Here is a 13,797-nt window from a genome sequence, read left to right on the forward strand (position 1 = left end):
GCGCATACAGCACACGTTTTTCTTTCGTGTTCAACGCAAAGCTATCAGCTATTATCTCCTAATTGTCTCAGAACAGTTGCACTAGTGTCGCAGAAAAAAGAAAGAAACATCGCCCTCCGCCCCATAGCGACCTCAGTAACTGAGCAGGGGCTTTATTCCGCTGCCATTTTTCGGCTCAACATTTTTCATGTAGTGCGCACTACCTAGGCAACAGAGTATATGCAATAAAGCTATCGGCCAACTGCCAGTTTACGAATAACGGAGGAACCGTTACCTGTAGCTACATGAATATGGTGTTCGCGCCGTTGTCATCTGCTACATCTCAGTGCGGCCGATTGCATCTTGTTCGGCGATTTACTTTTACCGACAATGCAGAATGCATATCAGATTAGCGTCAAACGTAGTTACTTCAAAACAGGCATAATTTTCATTATCTACATGCTTCTCTACGCAAGAGACCTTGGGGAAAAAGAAAACTAACGGCAACAACGAAGGAGAAGGTACTTTCAAACATATCACTTATAGCTAAGAAGGAAACGTCTGGAGGCCACTTCTGGTGACAAACAAATTTTCCAATATTCTTTATTAGCATCACATTGGGATATAACACTCCAAAAATAGTTTCCTTCCTCAGTCCTTGAGCAGCGCTAATCCAAATATTCGACTGCAGCGCCATGGTGAAAGCTGCACTGCGCTGTGCGTCTCCACTCGCGACGGCAGGCACCGCACAAGACACGCTTTGCTCGCTGCCGTGTTGAACTTTCTACCTCACTGTCAATATCATGCAAATGATAAAAGAGACCTCCGCGCCGACCAATTTTGTTTTCTTGCCACAGTTTGCACGTGAGAGTGAAAGTGGAGCTCAGGTGGTCGGAAACGTTCGCTCTCTTAATGCCTCGTAAAATAACTTCAGCCAATGATGAGAGGTCCCGCGGCGGTTGAAACGTTTGATGTACTTTGAAGCACATGGAGCCCTTGGAGCAATACGATGAAATCGAACCACGAACTCCCAGACAAGTCCGCCTCGAGAAAAAGACTCGCTATCAACAACGTGAATGGTTTACCGCTCAAGCACGACGAAGCTACGTAGGACGGGGCCAAACAGAGCTAGCGTTTACCGCTTGTTACCACAGTTACCATGCTTTCTTGCTCCTCTAACTAACGAAGACGTGTGAAATGGCCCGAGAGTACGCCAAGCCTATGTCAAATTTTAATGATAGGATCATATTCGTCCAGCTGTTACCGGCATCTTTATGTGCCAGTCAGTCTGCATTCGGTTTTTGTTTCTCGTGGGGATTATGTGCTCCGTTTTGCACTGCCTCAGCGTGCACGAATGGAACGTATTCGTGGCTGGGTGTATTCAGTGCACTTTGGCTATACGGAGGGATCATTTTTAAGTTTACCGGAAATTTTAAAAACCACCTGTCGCAGGTAACATAATTCTAATCATTAAGCAGGATTATTCAGAGAGGCGTACATTGCTTGGACGAGAAATCGAAGCAGATATTAAACTAATGAAAAAAGTTAGAAATGAACTTCTTAACAATTAATTACTTTATACGGCCCATCTTGCACTTTAGGAATTGTAGCCGGTGAGTCTGCAAGGCGTATCCATGTGGAATAAATTTACAGAATGACATCAGTTTGGAGATATGCACCATAAAACTCGCCATAAAAATGCACTTGTCCCGCTTACTTTTTTTAATAAAACTTTCTTTGATTCATTGAAAATCAAAAATAAGCGGAACGCCCATGTATTTCGCCCCACACTTTGGGAAATATTATCTCGAAAATAGTGTCAGCCTTGAGATACACTTCAAGTGGGTGCCTCTTGAAAGCTCACCAGCTACAATTCGCAAATTGCAGTATGTTCCGTATAGCATTCAATTAAGGAGGCATTTAGTGAAATTCTTTAATTTGTTGAAGGTGTATTTCAATTTCTGGTGATTATCGTTGAGTACCGACCCACCTCTTCAAATAATCCAGCTGAAGGACAAGAACTATGCTACCTGCCACACGCGAGTTTAAAAATTTCTCGAACCTTAAAATGATCACCCGGTACACACTGTCATTTATTTATTTTTAACTAATATTTAGCATTATATTATCGGTGAGTACCACATGCTCGGTGTGGCAAGTTCAATGAAGTTCGCTTGCTAATTTTTTTCGCTTGACGTTGTTAAATCCTGTGTTTAGTATTCATTTACGGTGTCAACTCCTTTGTGTGGATTTGCGTAGTGTTCATGCTCCACACAAATATATAAATATGGATCAATGAAATACAAGCTCAATACCTGTTTCAATAACATGGTGTCGCTTTTCGATAAACAAGGTTGAATGAAATTATTTTCGCGGTGCACAGTGTCTTGTCTGCAAGCAGTGGTATGCTCTGCTGATAATAACATACTGGCAATTTGAAGCAATTATTCCTGTTTTGTGCAAACTGACGACGTTTTGTCTTATGCTACGCTCAATTTCTCCCAGCGCGTCGTTGCCATTTTGTGTTACTGCCTACTGATATTTTCCTAAATCATCTGTTTGGAACGCTCATATTTCCTAAAAGTTGTTAAGACAAGGGCTGCACTGTTGTTGACGAAATGTATCCACTATCAATCATTGTTCAATTAAACAAACGCCTCTGAAGCGCTCGATCAACTGGCATTTCAATGAGTAGGTTGCATCGGTGCATTGAGGGTATCGCTGGCACTTCGCCAAACAGATACTGTGTGGTTGAGTGCCAGTAATCCGTTGAACGACAGTTTGCGCTTCTTTCAAGTAAATAGAAACGTTCTGAGCACTTTGTGGAAAAGTGCGGCGTATGTAAGGCTTATGTAATATCAGTTCACTGCTGTGGGCGGGTTTCAGTACCAGAAAATCAGGCGAAATCGTACTCAGTGGAACACAGTCGTGTGCATTAATATGAGCGCCGTCGACCACCCATCCATAATAAAACGGAGATGGTGCTGCCACCTGTAGTTCGCCTATAGACCCCCTGCAGTTGCTGAAGTAGGCGGTGTGCGGTATCGCTTTTGACAGTTTTGATGACCCATTGAGGTGATCTCCCCCCCCCCCCCCCGCCTTAGGTATACACGGGACCAAGAAGTTTCCATTTTAATTCATCATTACACAGCGCAGGCCATAAGTAGGTATTTCGTGAGACAGTGTCTCTTGCACCTTAGAAGAGCTCGCACCACAAAGCATTAGACATTTGGAACCCGCACTGTAAAAAATTTCCGCAATTTTACAGCAAAAACCTACGTAAAATTTACGTAGACCATTCTGTTTTATGAAAAACGGCCGGATTCTACGTAAAAAACACGGACGTGAGCTCCGTTTATAAAAAACGGCGGGATTCTACGTAAAAAAGACGGACGTGAGCTCCGTTTTTGAAATACGGAGAGCCGTCCGTAATTTCATGAGGAGGGCAACTGAACATGTTACTAGTGAAAAATGAACACGAAAAGAATTATAACGAAAAGACACTGTCTACTATCACTGCAAGTTACATATATCACCGTAGATAACGCTGTTTGAACATTATTCGCGTGTGAGTATAGTAAACACACAAAAAGGAGCAGGTAGGGTTTGAGCGGTGGCGCTGCTTACCACCCCTTCATCGCGCCTACACGCTGGGTTGCATTTCTCCAGCACAAACAACCGTCCGAGCATGCGTACGAGCTCTCGCTAATGGCGGACGGTGGAGGTGGTGTTCCTGTCGCATTTGTGATTTCACTCTAAATAGGAAGGAATCGGCGCTGGATTGTTACACAAGTAAGTGATTTACGTGTCCTTCTTTCGTTGTTGGTGCACGTCGCGCGTTCGAAATGCTCCGCGACGGCCGGAGATGGGCTCAATTGTGTTATGTGAGCACGCTCTTTAACGAGATTCCTTGGCCATGAGGATTGACAAAGCGACATTGCGAGTCTGTGATAAAGGGGTGTTGCATTTGTTGTGTTGAATGCATACTCACTACAACTGAGACGCGTAGGCAATATTAGCGGCGTTGACGCCTTTAGCAGCTCCTTTGTCGTCTGTATGTGGCCGCTGGCTTACTGACGTTAGCATTCCAGTTAATACTGTGTTGTGCTGTGTGCTCGGCGTTCCAAAATTAAGTGAAGGCGTTGTACCCGTTAGTATCTCTCTCGACGCGGTGCAACGCTATGTTACCAATATTCGGTGACGCATTGCAACACAGTAAAATTTGTAGCCATTTTTATAAGCTTCGGACGCAGTGCCTTGGCTGGGCGTGCATAATCGCAGTGTTGACACCCGGGATTGGAATATTGCTCATGTATGCTCAGCATGTTCGATGTGCATGCCCCTTCATTACAATCGAATGACGGTGGAGCGTGCTTACTGCCATAACCTTGTGCCACCTGCAGTGTTAGGCAACACGGGATTCACACGGTGCCCTTTCGTTTGTAGTAGAGCCCGAGCAATCGTGCACGATCGCAATTGAAAGTTGTCCGCGTGATGCCCGTTAAGAGTCATTGCAAAGGAAACGAATTATTTTCTACCTGGCAATCTGTATTCGCTTTTTTTACAGCTACCAGGCTGACGATTAACGTTCTGACGCAGTACGTCAGCATATCGCGTATTCTAGGAGGGAGGATTGCCGCTTAAGTTATGCCCATATGCGGCCGTAATTGTAAAACAAATGCATGCGAAAAGTCATTTTTAACTTAACCTTGACAAAGAATAGCGGTGGCCAAACGTGTATTATAGACATTCCAAAGTTATATGTATTCCTAACAAGTGTAAAAACAAACCAAAATATATGTCAACACTGATGTTGAAGGGAGGTTCACACTTACTGTCTCGAGTTGCATAGACTGATTTTCAGCTTACACGTATCACTGCAGCAATTCTAAAATGCGTGCATGTGTTGTGAGTTATGCAGGGCACAATATTTTGTCAGCTCATTTTTCTAATAGAAGGTGCTTCATAAAGTTTTTTTTGGAAATAAGTTAAACGAGGCCATTAGTACTTTATAAAATACTGTGAGCTATCTCAAAGCAATAACAGTAACTCAGTGACGAGCTTATATGCAATAGTGTAATTGTATATAAAAATGTTTGTGCTTTGCTTTGGATGACCGGTCAGAAAGTAACTGATATCAGTATTTCATTTGCAGCTGTTACACCAGTGAAGGATGTCTGTGTGCCGCCTTGCATTCAGTTTCTCAGTCATGGGGGCCTGCTTGCAACACCAGTGGCAAAGCAGTCTTGCATTGTGCTATTTGTTCTGGTAAGCTGTGCCATTCTATCGTATATCAGTCATTCATATGCACTCCTAATGGACATTGACTGCAAATGTTGGTAGAATGACAATGCCTATACAAGTATAATTGTTGCAGATGCATCCAAAAGATAAATGATGTTTTGTTTTTCCTGGCGCAACCAATTGGTTCAGCATGAAGACGTCGACTTGAAAGTGGGATTGTTTCATACTTGTCTAGGTTGTACATGAGCGGTGTTCAAAAAACACTAATAGCACCGGAATTCGGGATTTGAGGCAACAGATCAAACATGCACCAATAAGATAATTCTTTGTCTAGTTTGCCTCTATGAGTATGCAAAAACACATGCATACTGACCTCTAACATTGTCACGCATGGGCTCCATGGTAACTAAGTGTAGCCACAGTTAAGCTCACTGTTAGCCACTGTTCAGCTTACTATAATAGGTGAAGTTTCCTCGACGGATTTGCGTGTGACATTGGAAAGTATCATAACAAGGTAAAATATAGCCTGAGCACGCAGCTGTGTCACGTGGTCAGATGACCAAAATATATGAATATTATGAAGGGAATGAACAGCACTACTGCCAGAACGAAGTGAAGGCAACGGGCACAGCAATATATTCCATTTATCCTGTCTGTGGCACCATTCATTTCCTTCCTAAAGGTGCACCAACCAGCCCAGTTCAGAACGCTCTTGCAGTTCATCTGAATACCTCAATTTCTCTAGAAGATTAAGTGTATACACACTAGCATATGTGGGGGTTATTCTGCGAGTTTTGTATGTTTTAAACATGTGCCATGAGGATTGTTCATTGCTAAAAACTTGATATTGACGCGTGTGCTCTAGGTAGACGACAACGACGATGGGCACATTAACGGACTCCGTCTAGTGGGTCAGTGGGTTTTTGGCTAACGACGAAGAAGACGTGTCTCTGTTCCGTTTCGCTTAAACAGGTCGTCCTGCTGTTCTTGAAGAACGTCTCCCTGTCCTCTCTCGGCGTTGTACCGTGACAGTGGTGGAGGTGCTGGGTATATTGACCACGCCTGATGCTACGGACTCCTTCTGGGAGTCGTTCATCTAGCCCGGACGCATTGTCACCAGTTACGACCCCCGTGCACCGCTTCAGTCGTCGACTGCTAGGCCTCGCCCCGGAGTTCTCCCCTCTTCAACCACATCTTTCCAGGAGCTCCACACATCTGGCAATGGCCGAAACGAGCCCACCGCAAGCACCCCAATGCAGCCAGTCTCCCAGTCAACAACAGGTAACTGTTCTTCATCCGCTGGTTCCCGATCGCTATCGCGGTGCAGCGTTCGAAGACATTGAAGACTGGCTCGACAAGTACGAGCGCGTCGCCCAGATTAACCAGTGGACTGAGCAGCAAAAGCTCTCCCACGTCTATTTCGCGCTTGACGACAGTGGCCGTACTTGGTATGAGAACCGCGAAGCTAGCCTATCGACATGGCATGACTTTCGGCAGAAAATCACCGATACGTTTGCAAGTGCCGACCGACGCGACCGCGCCCAACAGTTGATGGAGCTACGGGTGCAACAACCCAATGAGTCGGTCACAATGTTCGCCGAAGACATGGCCCGTCTCTTTCGTAGAGCCGACCCGAACATGACCGAGGATAGGAAGTTACGCTACCTCATGCGAGGTGTAAAAGAGCAGTTGTTCGCGGGGCTTGTGCGCAATCCACCCGTCACCGTCGCTGATTTTATCAAGGAGGCTACGGCTATTGAGCGGGCCCTTCATCAACGATGCAGGCAGTACGATCGTCTGTCCACCAGCACCGCAATCAATGCCGCCGCATTGACTCCACAGTATCAGAGCTCCTTGTGTGAAATGATAAGAGAGATCGTCAGAGAAGAAGTTCACCGGATCCTGACATCGACACTGGATAGCCCCGTCCCGTCAATCGCCGAAGTGGTACGCGACGAAATCAGGCAGGCGTTACCGGCCGCCGATCTTCCCGACCACCAGCGTCCCATGAGTTACGCCGCCGCTGTCCGATGTTCCCCACCCGTTACAACCACACCCCCGTACAACCAGCCTCCGAGAGCCGCTCCTTGGTCGCCGCCGCAAGAGGAGGCATTGCGGCACGCACCCGTGATGCCGATGCAGTCCTACCGCCAGCCGTCATTCGCCGCGCCTTGGACCACACCGCAAAACGACCCTTCGAGACGGCCACAATTTCGGAGATCCGACGCGTGGCGCACCGCCGATAACCGCCCTCTCTGTTTTAACTGCGGGGGCGCCGGCCATATTTCGCGCCATTGCTGGCATCGCGACACATCCTTTCGACCTCTTCGTCCGTGGTCTGATGGTCGACGTGCAGATGGCGACTCCCTGCTACGCCGCGACGACGCTGCTTCTCAGGGACCTCCCATAGCGCACCCGAATGACGAATCCGTGCCGAATGATCGGACTGATTTCGGCCATCGGTCGCGCTCTCCTACCCCTCCACGCCAGATGCCTGCTGGACGTACTTTTGCTAACTTTCAAGGACGAAGGTCGCCCAGCCCCCGCCGGGGAAACTGAAGGCGGCGACCTCTGGGGGTAAGGTTGCAGGCCCGCCGCAAGACAATAAAAAGCCCCCAACTCGCCCGCTGCCGAACGCCGAGCAGCCGATAACCACCGACCCCGAAGGAAATTGTGAGTGCCGACCTTGATGTTTTTGTGGATGGGCAGCCAGTGACAGCATTAGTCGACACTGGTGCTGACTTCTCTATAATAAGTCAGGAACTCGCCCTCCGCCTGAAGAAAGTGAAGACGCCATGGACGGGACCTCACATAAGGACGGCAGGCGGCCAATTACTGATGCCTACTGGAAGATGTACTGCAAGAATTAATATTGGAGATTCTTCTTTCGTGGCCGCTTTCATCGTTCTTCCTGCGTGCTGTAAAGATTTGATTCTTGGAATGGATTTCCTAAGGGAATACGGCGCCGTAATTAACATTCCAGACCGCATGGTGACGTTTTATAAGAGCCCTGGTTTAATCCATACTTATCGCCGCAACACAATGCCTTTCGTCTAACAGAAGATGACGTCGTAATCCCACCTCGGTCATGTATTCTTGTTTCGGTGGCCTGTGACGTACCGTTTCATTGCGAAGGAATTGCCGATCAAATAACCGTTTTGTTGTTTAGTCACGGTATCTCGGTCGCACGAGGAATTGTCAATGTCACCGACGGGCGCACGAACCTCTTGCTAACAAATTTTAGCACAGAGAGACGGCACCTTCCAAAAGGCACGGCTGTGGCTTATTTTGACGGTGTTGCGGATGTTCGCGGCTGCTGTTCGCTACTCGAAGAAGCGCCTACACAAGACCCAGCTCCCGCACTTGACGTCAGCACTGTTTTGCCGCCGCACGAACGAGAACAGCTTCTTACGCTATTGGCCCAGTTCGTCGACTGCTTTGCGTCGACTTCAAGAGTTGGTCGGACGCCTCTAACAAAGCACCGAATAATTACAGAGGATACGGCGAGACCCATTCACCAAAATCCTTATCGTGTGGCACCCAGAGAACGTGAAGCCATACAACAACAGGTGACAAAAATGCTTGAAGACGACGTGATCCAACCATCAACGAGTCCCTGGGCATCGCCTGTAGTTCTAGTCAAGAAAAAGACGGCAGCTTGCGTTTCTGTGTGGACTACCGAAAACTAAATCAAGTGACGAAGAAAGACGTGTACCCGCTACCCCGTATCGACGATTCCCTCGACAGGCTTCGACACGCACGTTACTTCTCTTCCATGGACTTAAAAAGCGGCTATTGGCAAATCGAGGTAGACCCCAGAGACCGTGAAAAAACTGCTTTTGTGACCCCAGACGGCCTGTACGAATTTAAGGTTTTGCCTTTCGGCTTGTGCTCTGCGCCTGCTACGTTCCAACGCCTCATGGATACTGTGCTTTCCGGTCTGAAGTGGAAAACCTGCTTAGTGTACCTCGCCGACGTCATCGTGTTTTCCGCAACGTTTAAAGAACACCTCGAACGGCTTGAAGCAGTTCTGCAGTCCATAAGATCCGCCGGCCTCACGCTGAAACCGGAGAAGTGCCACTTTGGCTTTGCGGAACTACAGTTTCTTGGTCACGTCGTCAGCCACGCCGGTGTCCGCCCAGATCCTGCAAAAATTACCGCCGTCGCACAGTTTCCCGTACCATCCGACAAAAAGGCTGTCCGGCGGTTCCTCGGCCTCTGCGCTTATTACCGGCGGTTTATTGCAGACTTTGCTCGCATTGCGTCGCCGTTCACCCGCCTCACGAGAGACGACGCTCCTTTTGTATGGGGTGATGAAGAGCGAGGTGCATTTAACATCTTGCGGCAACGTCTCCAGACACCTCCAGTGCTTGCCCACTTTGATGAGACCGCTCCTACATTGCTCCACACGGATGCCAGCAATGTTGGCTTGGGAGCTGTTCTTGTACAGCGGCAGGAGGACATGGAAAGAGTCATTGTCTACGCAAGCCGTACACTTTCACGCACAGAGGCTAATTATTCCACAACTGAGAAAGAATGTCTCGCGGTGGTATGGGCGGTTATGAAATTTCGCCCATATTTGTACGGCCGCCCTTTCAAAGTTATCAGTGACCACCATTCACTGTGTTGGTTGACGAACCTTAAAGATCCGTCCGGACGATTGGCACGTTGGAGCCTAAGGCTGCAAGAGTTTGACATGACGGTCATGTACAAGTCGGGGAAGCGACATACGGATGCTGACTGCCTGTCTCGATCGCCGATAGAGTCGGCTTCTCCACTCGAAGAAGACGATACAGCATTTGTTTGTGTTCTGGACACAGCCGCCATCGCTCAACAACAACGGGACGACCCTGAGTTGCTTGCACTCATCAACTACTTAGAAGGAAGGTCTGCGAAAGCACCTAGAGTTTTCGCCAGAGGACTGTCGTCGTTTTGTTTACGGGCCAAAGTCCTTTACAAAAGAAACTTTTCTTCTACCGGGTCCCCCTACCTGCTCGTCATTCCTGCAGCTCTTCGTTCGGAAGTACTTCAAGCCTGTCACAACGAGATGACTTCTGGTCACTTAGGCTACACGCGAACATTGGGCAGAGTGCGGCAAAGCTACTACTGGCCGAGACTTACCACGGCCGTGAAACATCACGTTCGCTCTTGTCTTGACTGCCAGAGGCGCAAGTCACCTCCGACGAAACCAGCCGGCCTCCTACAACCTGTCCAGGTTCCTCGAACACCATTTGATCAAATTGGAATGGATATCTTGGGCCCACTTCCTACTACCACTGCAGGGAATCGCTTTGTTCTCGTCGCAACCGACTATCTGACACGTTACGCTGAAACAAAGGCCATCCAGAAAGGCACAGCGGCCGAGGTGGCGCGCTTTTTCATTGAAAATGTTGTGTTGCGGCACGGAGCCCCAAGCGTCGTAATTACCGACAGAGGAACCGCATTCACGGCTGCACTTTTAGATCACGTCTTGCTGCTAAGTGGAACAGCTCATCGGAAGTCGACCGCCTACCATCCACAAACCAACGGACTGACAGAGCGCCTTAACAAAACAATTGAAGACATGCTTTCAATGTACGTGGATGTCGAACATAAAAATTGGGATGACATCCTCCCTTATATCACGTTTGCGTACAACACGGCGAAACAAGAGACGACGCGCATGACTCCGTTCACCCTTGTTCATGGCCGAGATGTACGAACGATGTTGGATGCAATGCTTCCACACGAATTTGACGACACCGAAACGGACGCCGATGTCTTCACGCAACGTGCCGAAGAGGCTCGGCAGCTCGCGCGTGTGCGGATCTGCCAGCAGCAAGACTACGACGCAGGCCGCTATGATGCCCACCGTAGAACCGTAAGCTATGAAGTCGGCGACAGAGTGTGGGTTTGGACACCCATACGGAAACGAGGCCTCTCCGAAAAGCTGTTAAGGCGATACTTCGGCCCATATCGGGTATTGCGGCGACTCAGTGATGTCACCTACGAGGTCGTCCCCGATAGCCCCAACTGTACGAGGCGCCGCCCGCACCGTCCTGAACTTGTGCATGTTGTACGCATGAAGCCGTATGTGAGCGAATGACTTTGCGAGAGACCCTCACTTCCGCAAGTGGCATTTCTGGTATAGCATCGGGACGATGCTCTTCTAAGGAGGGACAAATGACGCGTGTGCTCTAGGTAGACGACAACGACGATGGGAACATTAACGGACTCCGTCTAGTGGGTCAGTGGGATTTCGGCTAACGACGAAGAAGACGTGTCTCCGTTCCGTTTTGCTTAAACAGGTCGTCCTGCTGTTCTTGAAGAACGTCTCCCTGTCCTCTCTCGGCGTTGTACCGTGACAATATATAAGAAATTTACCCGTATATATACCCCATACTTCATTCCGATCCCACTTTTAGTTTTAATTCGCTATTGTTTTAGCCATTTGATCATTTTTTGGGACTTCCCGAATTGTGCCATTGACATTCCCAAAGTTGTATTTAAGATGTATACACCCCTCTAAACATATTTCGAAGTATCACTTCAAACCAATTTTTAGTTATCTTACACTCATTTTTTATACTAATGTGATTTGCGAATGGCGAAACTTTGAAGTTTCTTTCTACTCTCAAAATTAATCCCCAAATTTTCGTAATTACGCCTGTATCACACATAATGTTCTACGTCTCCCTGCAACGTTTCGTACTGATGATTCCCTAACAATCGCTCAACAGCTGTCACAGGAAAAGAAAAAAGAATAAAAAGAATATTGAGCCCAATTGAGTTTTAATTAGAAGTCCAAGGTTCTAATTGGGCATCATTGTGTGCAGTAAAATTAGGGGAAGATTCACAAGCGCGATCGGAAGTTCATTCTCACTGCCGTCATCTGTTTCGCACTGAAACATTTATATATGCTACATGTCGCAAAACAATTGTGAGCCTGTAGACTGAGTATTTCAGCTTGATTTCTTTATGTAGAACGGCGAAAAAGTACAGCAAGTAACTAAATTATTGTTCTAATTAACGTCGATGGAATGATAGCATGGAGGAACGGTAGCAACGCACGTCGGTTCATTGCAAGCAAAGGACATTCATTGACCAGCGCGCTCCGACAGTATTCGGCAAACCATGGAGTGCTGCAACAGTGGCTGCGGAAAGACGCTGCCATTCACACCGCGCGCGAGCATTGACCCGCTGGATGACGAGCAGCGCCGTCGGCGCCGCTGGCGCCGCTTAGCACTAGGATCCCTAGGACGGGTTGGAGCCCGACGCTCCCGACGGGCCCGACAGCGGAGGACTTGGGAACTACAGGAGAGTTGACGAGTGTTGAGAATGTCGTCGTTGCTGCTGTACACAGCCGACGTCGTCTCGTAGACTCAGCTGCTTTGCGATGCTGCAGAACATAAACGAATTGTGTGTTTGGTGTGTTTAGCCGGTCAACGTCTGCCACGCCTCGAGGGTGCTGCTGCCAGCATGGACGCCTCGGCGTCCGACGTGTCCGGTCGTCTCTCAAAACGAACCTCCGTCGCTTCCAGCAGGGTGCCCGAAACAGATCTAGTGCCACTGAACTTCAGTCATACTTCGAGAGGTGCGCCCGATTCACTCCTGCAATTTCATAGCGCACCTGATTGCTTCCCGCAGCACCGTGCGAACAATACGAGCGGTTGTGTGATCCTCCGTGCCGCGCAGCTCATTGCCGTAACGATGTGCAAATACAGTTTTTTTTTTACAGAGAAAAAGATCAAGAGCCCAGATCTCTTCAGCGGGTATTTTATGAACTGAGAAGTCGCAGGCCGGCTTAGATTCCGAGATCTTGATGGCTGAATTGTGCGCGCATTGGATAGTCAACTTGTTGATTGGTGACGAGTTCAAGTTTAACTTTCTGTATGTCGAAGGAATAAGATACTATCCGGCGCATTCAGGTTGTTCATGTCCACTCTGTGTATTTTGTAGGCTATTGAGTCTGTAATAACCCATGGAAGTAGCGGTGTGCGTGACTGAACCTACGCATTTACACTTCCCGTCACACATGTGCTGTACTTCGACGATGATTACATCGATTCAGGCAAGACTTGAACACCACTATTCCCCTCCTGTTTTTTGTTCTATCAACTGATTTATTCGCTTTCCTAAGCTACTACCGTGTTCTGGAAGAAAGCCGCACTGGACGGCTGACCATTAATTTTGCGGCTAGCATGCATTAGCGTCGGAACGCGGGCGTTTCTGTATTTCGCCTCTTATCAAAATACCACGGCGGCAGCGGGTTATCGAACCTGCAACATCGGGCTTTTCTAGCCAAATTAAAAAAAAAGAAAAGCAACTGCTTTACGGCCGGGTGGGACTTCTTACTTGCAGCTAGCCTAACCTCATATCTTGCTTCCCAAGTTCTTTCCGGAAAAGATACGGGAATTACTCCATACTTTTTTTCTACTATAATTTAACGTAGAAGAATTTTTCAGGCTAGGTGACCTGATAATTTCATGCCAAGCTGTGTGGAGAGTATGTCGTTGCAAGTGCAGTGTTGATCGGATCAGCGATAAATATTTAATGCAGCATGGACTATCAAGACTCTAATTCTTCCACATGTCT

At 47.9% G+C, this 13,797-nt stretch overlaps 1 protein-coding gene across 1 annotated transcript in view; it reads left to right on the forward strand.

The window, feature by feature from the left end:
* Positions 1–12,448: 12,448 nt before the first annotated feature.
* The window catches only part of LOC119442212 (ankyrin repeat and death domain-containing protein 1A), a 50,511-nt gene continuing 49,162 nt past the window's right edge, over positions 12,449–13,797 (forward strand). The window contains exon 1 of the mRNA XM_037707000.2: positions 12,449–12,796. Coding sequence (XP_037562928.1) covers positions 12,682–12,796 — 115 coding nt within the window. The 5' untranslated portion in view covers positions 12,449–12,681. The remainder of the gene's footprint in view (positions 12,797–13,797) is intronic.

This window comes from Dermacentor silvarum, chromosome 2, assembly GCF_013339745.2.
Source record: "Dermacentor silvarum isolate Dsil-2018 chromosome 2, BIME_Dsil_1.4, whole genome shotgun sequence".
In the NCBI taxonomy this organism is placed as follows: Eukaryota; Metazoa; Arthropoda; class Arachnida; order Ixodida; family Ixodidae; genus Dermacentor; species Dermacentor silvarum.